The sequence below is a fragment of the Gadus morhua genome, chromosome 7 (assembly GCF_902167405.1).
Source record: "Gadus morhua chromosome 7, gadMor3.0, whole genome shotgun sequence".
In the NCBI taxonomy this organism is placed as follows: Eukaryota; Metazoa; Chordata; class Actinopteri; order Gadiformes; family Gadidae; genus Gadus; species Gadus morhua.
Window position 1 is genome coordinate 25,883,994 of NC_044054.1, and position 11,465 is coordinate 25,895,458.

Sequence of the window (11,465 nt, forward strand, 5' to 3'; positions counted from 1 at the left end):
CAGATGCAGGCAGAAGAGAGGAGCAGTAGCAAGGAAGCAGGAGAAGAAATGAGAGAAGCAGGACAGGTGGTTGTGGCGGAAGAAGAGATGTCCTCTCAGGGAAACGTCAGGGGCAGGAGTGCAGACGGAGGCGCAGAGAGGAGGTGCAGCTACCTTTCTGTCCAGAGACAGACAGGCTTACCCGGGTTCAGTCCCACCACGACAGCCCCAGACAGCGGCCCCCGTGTTCCAGGGCGGAGGTCTGTGAAGCCCCCCTCGGCTCCCCAGGGCCAGACGACCCTGGGCAGCCCCGCCGCAGAGTCAGACAGCCCCCGAAGGGGCAGAACCCCGGGGTCTCTGTTGAGGAGGCGGCTGACGTCACCTTTCCGGGCACTGAGGGAGAAGAGTTTTTCCCGGGAGAGGCCGGTCAGGTTGCTTCTCGGGGCTGGGGAGGGAGAGCAGGAGCAGGCGTTGGGGTCACCACCCCCAGGTCAGGAGCAGGGACAGCTGAGAGGCAGGAGGGCGCTCAGTCCCAATCCTTTCCTTTGGCTCTGCAAGGACAGACAGCGCAGGAGCAGCACGCGCTGACTCACAGACAGGGAGACAGTATCCACAAAGGACCCACACAAAGGAGATTTGATAGGTGGACAAAGGTCTTTGATAAAGAATGTTACAAAAGCAAGTTATTTGCGAGAAGGTTTTCTTTTTTTCCAATGCGATAGTGAAAATGTCAAGATTATGTTCTTTTGAATGTTATCTGTTTGAATGGGTGACACATCAGAGCGCTCCCACGCGACTCTGTCCCCGACAGCAGGTCTTGGTGCTCCAGTGACCGTGTCCCGCTCGGCTGCCCAGATGAGTCACAGACTGTCAAAGAGAGCCGGGTTACTGGAAACAAACAACACCCCCATTACAAAACTGCACTTGACTCGCTTTGTTCCAGAAAAAGAGTTGGCGGCTTAACATTTCATGTAGTCCTGCACTTTACAAGTTGTTTCTTCTATGTGCGTAGGCGTTTGGGCAGGGAAAGGTAGCAGGGTCATCCGTAGTGATAGCAGACGGCTTGGATATCAGTCCCCGTGCTCACAGCAGGGACGGTGCCTTCACCGCTGTTTTGTATTGCTTGGTTGTGTTCGGTGAGGTAAACACAGAGACGTTTACCCATTGTTAATGTTCAAAAATCGAAACGTGGCCTGTTTTCCAACCTCAAATTGTAGACAATCAACAGCAGGCCCCAGCAGGTCTCGTTAAATGTCTTTCTGTTTTAGGCATTATGAATTGAACTGTGGTAACCACAACAGAGTAGTTGTTGAACCACAAGCACAGCGGGGAACACACTACTCTACTGTTAATGTACGTCGTTTTTTGGATCATCATGTCATTGTGAGGCAGGATGGTTGTTCACTGCTCCCAGGTCCTCTTGCAATGTGATGGTAGTTAATGGAGGTTAAATTTATTAATAAAAGCATGCGTTTATCCTAAAGTTAGTAGTACTTTCTGACAGCTATACGCTTCAACGCTATCCGTCATGGGTTGATCACTAAGTTAAATAATGTGCAATAACAATTTAGTGTAGCTCTTTTTTAAGTACAATAATAAGAAAGAATGGTTCATTGAATGTTTTGCCTTGCTTTACATTAGGGTGAATATGCTTGGAAAAAATAGTAGCCTCTGCCTCTTTTTCACTCCCTGGACCTTTCATGTCTTTTCCTCCATCTTTCTCTCTTCATCTCTACCTTCTCTCTACTGCTGCTCTTCTCTTCCTTCGCTCTACATTGTATGATCCACACAGGTGGATCATACAATGTATTTTGGTTGTTCCTTAATGAAAGGCAGCGCTCAATGTAATCAGTGGCGATTCAGATTATTATATTGTTCCTCACCTCTTATACCGCCCCCCCCCCCACACACCAGGCTATGCTCTGCTGCCAGCCGGTAAGGCAGACAGCCTGTCGGACTCCAGCCACAGCGAGATCTCCTCGCGCTCCAGTATCTGCTCGGTGGACTCCATGCTCACGCCCGGCCCCGACGACAACAGGTGTCACGGCAGCCGCTCTGCCATCGCCACGACGACGACGGCCCCGGTGGCCGCCACCGGCGTAGCCATGGTTGAGAGCAGCAGCAACAACAGCAGCTGCTCCAACACCACCACCACCACCACCACCCACCACCATGCTGCCTTCGCCGCGCGGACGGGCGGACAGGACTTCGGTCATCCTTGCACAAGGTAACAAAGCCACGCTCACTTAGCTTCATTGATTCTTTGTATTTGCACTCGGCAGACTGTTTATCCAAGTGAGATAATGAGGCTGTGAAATATCAAAGCGTTCCATCGGTAGCACCCACAGAATGCAGAGCGCAAATCAGAGGTTGTTAACCACACTTCCACACATCCCGGTAGTTTCCTGCTTGATTCTCATTTCATCACGCACGCACGCGCACACACACACACACACACGCACACGCACACGCACACACACACACACACACACACACACTCTATTACTTTGTCCTCCCCTCATTAAAATACAAACCCAGCTGGAGGTCATCACACACACAATTATTTTACAGGCGTCCTTTGTTTAATATCCTCTCCCTCCCTCTCTTTATAGACTATAAATTGTCGACAGACAATTGTATTTATTTGCATGTTTTTTGCAGCTTTTGTTTCATAGTTATTTTCTACTAAATCGATTTGATTTAGGTAGACGTCTGAATCCTGCCAAGTGAACAGCCCATAGTTGGCTTATTTTAGGACCAGACCCACTCCTACTTGGCCTTCAGGAGCAAACCCACTCCTAGGTAGCCTTCAGGACCAGACCCACTCCTAGTTAGCCTTCAGGATCAGACCCACTCCTAGTTAGCCTTCAGGACCAGACCCCATCCCAGTTAGCCTTCAGAATAAGACTGACTGCTAGTTAGCCGTTTATTTATTTATGTATTTATTTTGTAGTAATCCGTCAGCCTGTGTATGAAATATAGTCATCTCCTATAGGCTTGCTGTTTAGCCAGCATACATCCAGAGCACAGTAGTGAACCGTGGGCTTATGAAACCCAGCCCAGAGTGTACATTTATCACAACGCTTTACCACCTGACAGACGGCAGCAGGGTATTTCAGTGGCAAGAGCTAGTAAATGTACATTGCAATGAGACTTTTTTATTTAAAGGTTTTACTATGTCCCACCCTGTAGAGAGAGAGAGAGAGGGGGAAAGAAAATGCAAGTTATGTCTTGCTGGCTGACCCTTAAAAGGTTGTCTATGTTGCATGAAGAACAAAGAGCCAGTGTGTTTTACGGTCACTTAAAGAGAGGTTCACTCTGCTTTACTGCATCCAACCTTTCACCCCAAGTCCTTTTCTGGCCTAGTGGTTTAATGGTTTTCATGGGAAGACGGATGCCTCGAACAACCTTTGCGTGTGTTTTTGTGTACACACACACACACACGCACACCGGTGAGACTGGTCCATAGAGGTAAAGGAGGGTGCTCCTGTATTTGTTAGAGGCAATAAGGAGATCCAAGATAAACCATTACCAAATCTAAGTATCCTTTATCAAATATCTTTTCTCTGACTGTTGACACATTCTTCTGAAAGTGTTTCAACAGCGCCCCCTGCAGGGCAGGCCAGAGGGGAAAGGGCAGTCCATTCGGGGTGGCGGGGGTGGGCAGAGGAGGACAGGATCTCTGAGCAATTGACTGTGCATGATGCTCATCTGTTGTTGGTTAAATGTGATCTTCTGCAGTGCTTTCCATCAGAGTCACTCTATCTTTTGTTCAATAAAATTTGTTCTCAAATTAGTGCATATTGGTCAAATGCTACATCATTACTAGAAGGTATGATCATACGTATGCTTAATTTGTAGTTTGCCAACACTTCACAGTCTGAATTCTGTGTGTGTGTGTGTGTGTGTGTGTGTGTGTGTGTGTGTGTGTGTGTGTGTGTGTGTGTGTGTGTGTGTGTGTGTGTGTGTGTGTGTGTGTGTGTGTGTGTGTGTTGTACATGGCATTTTATCAAGATTGTGACGACTTTAAACATGATTTATTTGACAAAATGCTCCCAATACACAAACAATACCTCCTTCCATCCCCAATTTATAAGTAAATAGCCTTCACGGATATACCAATGTAAACTCGTACATCATTTTGACACCACCCAAACACAACAAAAGAAAATTACATTAAATTCAGAAATATTCATTGAAACATCTCTCTCTCTCTGTCTCTCTCTCTCTGTCCCTCATTCTCTCTCTCTGTCTCTGTCTCTCTCTCTCTGTCTCTCTGTCTCTCTCTCTCTGTCTCTCTCTCTCTGTCCCTCATTCTCTCTGTCTCTCTCACTGTCTTTCTCTGTCTCTCTCTCTGTCTCTCTCTCCCTCTCTCTCTCTCTCTCTCTCTCTCTCTCTCTCTCTCTCTCTCTCTCTGTCTCTCTGTCTCTCTGTCTCTCTCTGTCTCTCGCTCCGTCTCTGTCTCTCTGTCTCTCTCTCTGTCTCTCTGTCTCTCTCTCTCTCTCTCTCTCTCTCTCTCTCTCTCTCTCTCTCTCTCTCTCTCTCTCTCTCTCTCTGTCTCTCTGTCTCTCTCTCTCTCTCTCTGTCTCTCTGTCTCTCTCTCTCTCTCTCTCTCTCTCTCTCTCTCTCTCTCTCTCTCTGTCTCTCTGTCTCTCTCTCTGTCTCTCTCTCTCTCTCTGTCCCTCCCCAGCTCCCCCTCACCTCTGGCCAGCAGTCGTCTGGGCCCTCCCTCCGCCTGCTCCTCGGCGGCGGGGGAGGACCCCGGCCTCCCTGTGTTGGACAGCGGGCGCGGCAGCTGGACCTCCAGCTCCTCCACCTCCCACGACTCCTTCCCCAGCCTCCCCTTGTCGTCCTGCCGGCCCTGGGACCACGGCACCCACCCCGCCCCGGCCCTGCTGGCCTCCGGCTACCGCTACCCCCAGGCGCCGCCGCCGGGCCCCGGGTCCGAGGCGGAGGCGGGGGCGGGGGGCCACGCGCGCCACGGCAGCAGGGACTCTGAGTCCAGCGGCGGCGGCTACGGCGGGCGCTCGCGGCAGAGCTGGGCGTCGTCCGGCTCGCTGTCGGACGCCAACGAGGGGAACTACGGCACGGTGAAGCGCCGCAACGCCTCCGGGAACCCCCCCTCGCCCGCAGACGAGGAGGGGGCCGGGCCGGGCGCAGACCCCGCCTACAAAACGGTGACGTCGAGCACGGACAAGGGCCTGATAGGTGAGGGGAGGGTTGCGAGTTTGATTCCCCGTGATTGTTGAAGCCTCACTGTGCATGTTTATTCATGCGTGTGTGTGTGTGTGTGTGTGTGTTAGGAGTGGTAGCTTGATTATAACATCACTAGTCCTTAATTCAGTGTTTGAAGGGTTCTTAATTGAGATGCTCCAGTTTTTTGGTAGCCGTAGCTATTAGCAGCTAGTGAGAACTAGTTAACTCAATTCACTGCCGTTTGACGATGTTCTATGCAGTTGTTCGCAGACACTTTTATCCAGAGCTGCTTACAGTTATTAAACATACTTTATGCTGAAATAATAGTTTATTATTATCAGAACCTCTGATCCCCTCAGGTAGTAACAAGGGACTGTGCTCTAGTATCTGCATTCTACACTCTTAAGTTGATGGAGTCCTCCCATCGTATCATTCAAGATGCATTCATCTGCTCCTGCGTTAGTGCAGACCCCTTATGATGACCAGCCCTACTTTGAATTGACTCAAAGCACATTTAGTCCTGCAGAGAGGTGACGTGTGTTCTAGCCCCCTGAATGATCGCATGAGACCCTCTATGGAGAGACGTACAGTTTTGGAGGAACCGCGAGACATGTATCCGCCGATTCATAGATTAGACTCACCGCGTCGCCCCATGAGCCATCCCCCTGCTGCCACTCCACCTGTCGCGTCTCAATGTCTTTTCTTATGATTTCCACGTTGTTGTGCTGTCAAAACATCACATTAATTTATGTTCTCCCCTTCCTTTATTTTCACCCCCCTGCACCCCCTCCCACCCTCACCCCTACACCCACTCTCATCTCCCCCTCCCCCAACCCTCGGGTCGATCACCCCCCCCGCCCCCCCCCCCCCCCTCCGGCGGCCATCGCTCAGTGTATTGCGTGACGGCGGGGGGCGGCAGGGACGAGCGTTACCATGCCCCTCCTCCCACCCCTCCAGGCTACCAGGGGCTGGCCCTGGGGGACCTGGGGTACTCGGACCCGCCCCCGCGGCCCCCCAACCTCAAGCCGCCCGAGTACAGCGTGGCGCTCCAGAGGAGCAGGCTGCTGCACAGCCCCGGGGTGGGCGGGGGGGGGCTGGCCGCCAGCCTCCAGCACCACCACAGCCACAGCAACAGCAACCAGCACCGGGACACGGGGCGGTCGCCGGGGGCGGCCGCCGGCCTGGGCTGCTCCAGACCGGCTAGCATCTGCCTGCCGCCGCCGCGCCTGGGCCTCGCAGACAGTGAGGATGGTAGGTGTGTGTGTGTGTGTGTGTGTGTGTGTGTGTGTGTGTGTGTGTGTGTGTGTGTGTGTGTGTGTGTGTGTGTGTGTGTGTGTGTGTGTGTGTGTGTGTGTGTGTGTGTGTGTGTTCGGGGGGGGGGGGGGGGGGGATGTGTTCATTCCAGTACAGACGCAAAGAGTGAAAGTTCAGCCCCAAAAGGGATTGTGCTGGAAATGAGTTGAAGAAGTTACAGCGTTTCGATTATGCATCACAAAGGCTGTGGATCCCTGCTGGAGAGAGCGAGAGGAAGGTGTTTGTGTGAAGAGCATCCGGAATAGTTGGATAGGTTGGGAAATTGGACGTACCAACCAACCAATGGACGTACAATATCGTTTTGGAACCTACGTTGAACCTTATCATTACAAGTGTGCAGAACCTCTTCATTCGGGGCCTTTAATTCATTCTCCAAAGGATTTCCAGTCTACTCTGTTTGCTACACAGCTCCTAGACGCCATGTGCTTTTATAAACTCTCACATTGGCCCGACTAGGATCTCCCCTGACGCCTCTCTCCTCTCTCCTCTTCTAGATGAACAGGTGTCGGCCGTGTAGGGGTGGCCTCATCGCAGCACACAGAGCACCTGGGCCCCTCCCGTGGTGTACGGGCTTACGGAGCTAGCTGCCCCACGTCTGGCCAGAGCACACTTTCCCCCCCTGGCCGGCCTTCATTCAACAGCCACACACGGACCCACGCGGCCCTGGACTCTGACTCCCTCCTGGATGAACTTCACCTCGCTTCCTTACTTCAAAGCACCACCCAAGGAGATTGTCGATATTACAGCTCCACACAGCCTTGTGCAAGCCATGTACAAATGGATTATTTTTATACTTGGTATTCATTTTAAAGACTTGATTTTGAGTGAGGACATTGATCAAAGACTGGACAAGGGTTGGGACTCGTCTGCGGGACAACGGAGAGGGACTGGTTGCAGCCCGCTGGACTCTTGGGTTAAATGTCAGGGGTTGGGTTTGGTCTTAGCAGTCCAGAGTGCTTTTTATGGGGCAAGCTACAGTGTGTTATTGTTATTCAGTATTTCGGTGGTCGGCTTTTTTGTGTTAGCAGTTTACTTGAACATAAAACAGCCTGAGAAATCATAGCTGGGCTTTACGTCGCGTTCACAACAGTCTTTTGGTTGGATTTTTTGCTCACCGTTATCAGCAAGCGGCTGTTCTACAGAAAGAAACCTAGCGTTTTGCTACAGGTGATCTCTTATAAGATTTAATATTTCCTAAATTAAGGTAGAATCATATATAGTTTTTAAGCGGCTTTTATATAATCCAAAGTTGTGATGATCACCATGCTACATTTTTTAATTAGGTAAACCTGTCAAACCATAGTTTCTGTTTCTTAAACGGTTTTGCTACTTCTGGCAGAAAGCAGATTTAGCGAGCCTGTCTTTAAAGAAAATTGAATGTATCTGCTGTCCAATCTCCAGGCAATAAGTTTGCCTCAAGATGCCACGTTTTAAACGTTTTGAAAAGAACAGTAAACCTTTGACTATAGGCCCCGATGTCAAACTGTTAAAGCCAAAAACAGAAGCTGCTGATGGACGTTGGTCGAAACAAATGAAAACCACATTCAATTTGATTAGAACTGGCAAAAGGCTTTATCACCACTGTGATACTCGCACTGTTTACTGTAGCCACGACAACTGGAGGCCATCCAACCCAAGAGACGCCAGCGGACCCTATGCTTACTTTAACGAGTGTGTGCGTGTGTATGTGTGTGTGTGATTGTATGTGTGTTATTGTGGAGCACTTAATTACTTAAGCTTTATGAAAAAGGACAGCAGAGGGGGTCCTGGTGATCCTGTGAGTGTCCCGCATCCCGGTCTCTCTGGGGGTCTCCGGACGTCCCGTCAGAATAGCTATGGACCTCTTCAGCAGCATGTTGCATGTCATGTCGAAAGAGCCGACCCAAAAACGGCACATTAACACTTTCAGCGAGCTTGGTAACAAAACATGTGCTGCGATTTCAGTTGATCATTGTTATTAGGTGAGCATCGTATACACACACTCACCCGCCAAGCTTTACATGGCACGCTTTAAGACACAGGAATGCCTTTTTTAACAGCCAACATTGTTTATGCTGATGTTGACGTGTTTTGTTTACATTGTTATAGGAGACTAGTAGTTGTCTTTTATTTGTTTTTTTTATTATTACAGGCAGACATTTATTGAGCTCCAATGCTCTGGCGTAAGGCCACCTTGGTTCAGTGCAGTTGTATGAGTCATCTTTTATTAGAGAAGCTTAAGGTTCAACACTTCGACGGTGTTAACTAGCTTATTGTCGATTTATAACACAAAAATTGGAATTACCTGCCATCAAAGCAGAACATTTATTTTTTAATGTACGGCATGCAACCCCCTCATTCCTTGTTAATGATCACCCCGTCCTTAAAAAAAGGAGAAAATAATATGTTTTGTAAAATATTTTCAAGGATTTGCTGGTATTGGAAGCTCAGGCTTGTATGTAGATTAGTGGTAATGTGTAAGCCCCTGCTTAGAGGGGTGTGATTACACAGGGACAGGAAACCGGGGCATTGTACCTATATCAAAGTTAAAGCGGTGTATTTAACTGGAATGACACTGCAGCTGTCAGTTTCTCTCTATCACGTTTTTTTATACAATATTGATTTGCCATTCAAAAACTTGAACTGATTAATGCTAATATATAAACTGCATATATATATATCTATATATCTAAATATAGATATATATAATTACGGATGTTTTTTTTCTTCAATAAATTAATTGATTATGTATAGATGAGCAACTATTCTAATGTAAAGGCTATTTTAAATATTTTTAGAATAGATACAAGAGAATTTGAGGTTGTGATTGCCCCATTTCTGTCTACGGCAGGAATCTTAAGTTTTGTTATATTCTGTTGTTTTTAGTGCTGTTGACTTATTTATATTCTCTTCGTCAAGCATATTGCTTTGTGTACAATGTAATTGCTGCTGCATTTTTGAGATTTTTACTGCCTTGAGTTTTGTGTAGATGCACAAGTTTATTTTTTAACATGTTTTATTGGACCGGGATCCACAAAGAGTGAAACAAAAGAAAAAAAAGAATGGGACGTACTCAAAACCCAACCCAAATGTGTGTGATTGGTTCTGTAGCACAAGAACGTCTATATCAGATTCTGAGTAGATGACTGAGAACCATTTTCTAGAGCTTGTTTTACCCTGTTTGTCTGAGAAAACCCAGACCAAAGTCTTCTCTCCCTCTCTTTCTCGTGCTCTATCTCTATCAGGGGTTGCAGATTCTGTCACTTTATTATTATACTTTTTTCCACAACAATTATCCTCATTTGTGCATTGTGAATCAGTATTATATTCTGTTGTCGTTCAGACAGACGAACAGAGCAACAGTGTTTATGCTTGTGTCAACCGCAAAATAGAAAAGTATGTTGCCAACCATTGTCAAATTTGTAGGGGGGAATCATGACATGCCTTTGGATCATCACCAATATAGTCTTACATACATTTTAATTTTTTTGCCCCACAAATGAATTGTTTGATGCTTGATACTTGCATTTCAACTTTTTTTCTCTGAGGGCCCCTGTTCTTGTACAGGAAGTGTTAGTGTGGCCACCATCAAAGTTCTGTCTCTTTAAGAATGGAATAACCCACTCTGGGCATAGACACCATCTTATTTCACTCCCTTGGGGGTAAACTTGGTTTTGATCAAGGAATGTAGGACTATTAAGTGAAATAATATATTCTGACAATCTCATGGGAGGCACATGTCACATGTCCCCATTGTAATCTCGAGCAAAGTGGGTCAATATAGGGTTTTTGGTCACTGGTCATCCATTCTTAACCTTTACATTTTTCATCCATTGAATTCCTTTTGGAGAACGGTAGAAAGCATTCTGTTTCTTCTGGTCTGTTTAGTTTTCCTTTCAGAGTACTCCAAATAAGATATGTATAAAATGATAACAGAAATGGCCTACAATTAGTTTCTACCCCAAACGAAATACTCTAGAGGTGAAACTGTGTGAGACAGAAAATGGTAGAGACCTCTGCCTATTCATGAGCTATGCGTTAATGCGTTACATGTCTCCCTTCTTCTTCTGCTCAACATGATGACCTGGGGTATGTCTTCCCAAGCCCCGAAGCTGCCAGTGTTAGCGTTTTGTAAACATGGATTGGAGAGACTTACACACCCCAGCCACAGCAATACATTTCTATTCAGAGATGAATTTGGACTGTGTGAACTGGCCCTGTATTCCACCCAGCGGTATAACTTTGGGCTTTTGGCTTGCTTTTGGTCTCACCATTCTTGTAGCTGTCGTACCTTATGTCTTTTAGAAAGACGTGATTTTGTTTTTGGTTTGTATGCTTTTTATGTATTTTTACTTGTGATTGTAAATAGTTATTTTGTCGAAAAGAATGTGTAAACAAAGGAAATTACTTTTATTTCTCCAAGTCTACTGAAATGAATTTGGACAATGAATAAAATGTCAAAATAAAATGCCTGTGAGTATTTGTGACAATGGAGAGGTAAACTGACCCAACTGTTGACCAAATCTTTTCTCCCCAACATGATTAAGTATGCTAACTGTGTTTACACATATTTACAATGATTGAAATAGGAGACTAGCGGGCAGAATGCACACTTCAAATGGTCAAAGGGAACTGCACAAAATCTATGTTTCTTAAACACATTTTTGCAGTACGTTTAGCTTTACTTTGACAAATCCTCCATCTCTTCACTCTTATATTAAATGCTTGGCCCTCTCTCTGCATTTAGTGAGACCCAGGTGGCCCTCATGCAGTTTGTTCAGCATTTTTGCTCTAAGTGACACTGGGATTACTATTCTACAGCCGTAAAGTAGCGAACCCTCATTAACTGTTAGCTCACCTGAGAATGGCAGGTAGGGACGGAATGCTCTTTGTATGGAGAATTTATCGGGCCAGCCCTCCTTGCAATATCTCTTCAGTGTGTGGGATACAGTGTCTTTATCCTGATGTGTTTCTATTTCTTTAAGTCTTTTGTCTGT

The 11,465-nt window shown here is 47.1% G+C and overlaps 1 protein-coding gene across 8 annotated transcripts in view; it reads left to right on the plus strand.

Annotated features, from left to right (window-relative positions):
* rapgef6 (Rap guanine nucleotide exchange factor (GEF) 6) overlaps positions 1–10,931 on the plus strand; it is an 89,523-nt gene extending 78,592 nt beyond the window's left edge. For all 8 annotated transcript variants that reach the window (XM_030361877.1, XM_030361876.1, XM_030361879.1 and 5 more), the window contains 4 exons: positions 1,894–2,206; positions 4,670–5,187; positions 6,067–6,426; positions 6,984–10,931. In XM_030361877.1, the coding sequence (XP_030217737.1) occupies positions 1,894–2,206; positions 4,670–5,187; positions 6,067–6,426; positions 6,984–7,006 (1,214 nt within the window). In that variant the 3' untranslated portion in view covers positions 7,007–10,931. The remainder of the gene's footprint in view (positions 1–1,893; positions 2,207–4,669; positions 5,188–6,066; positions 6,427–6,983) is intronic.
* The last annotated feature ends 534 nt before the right edge of the window (positions 10,932–11,465 follow it).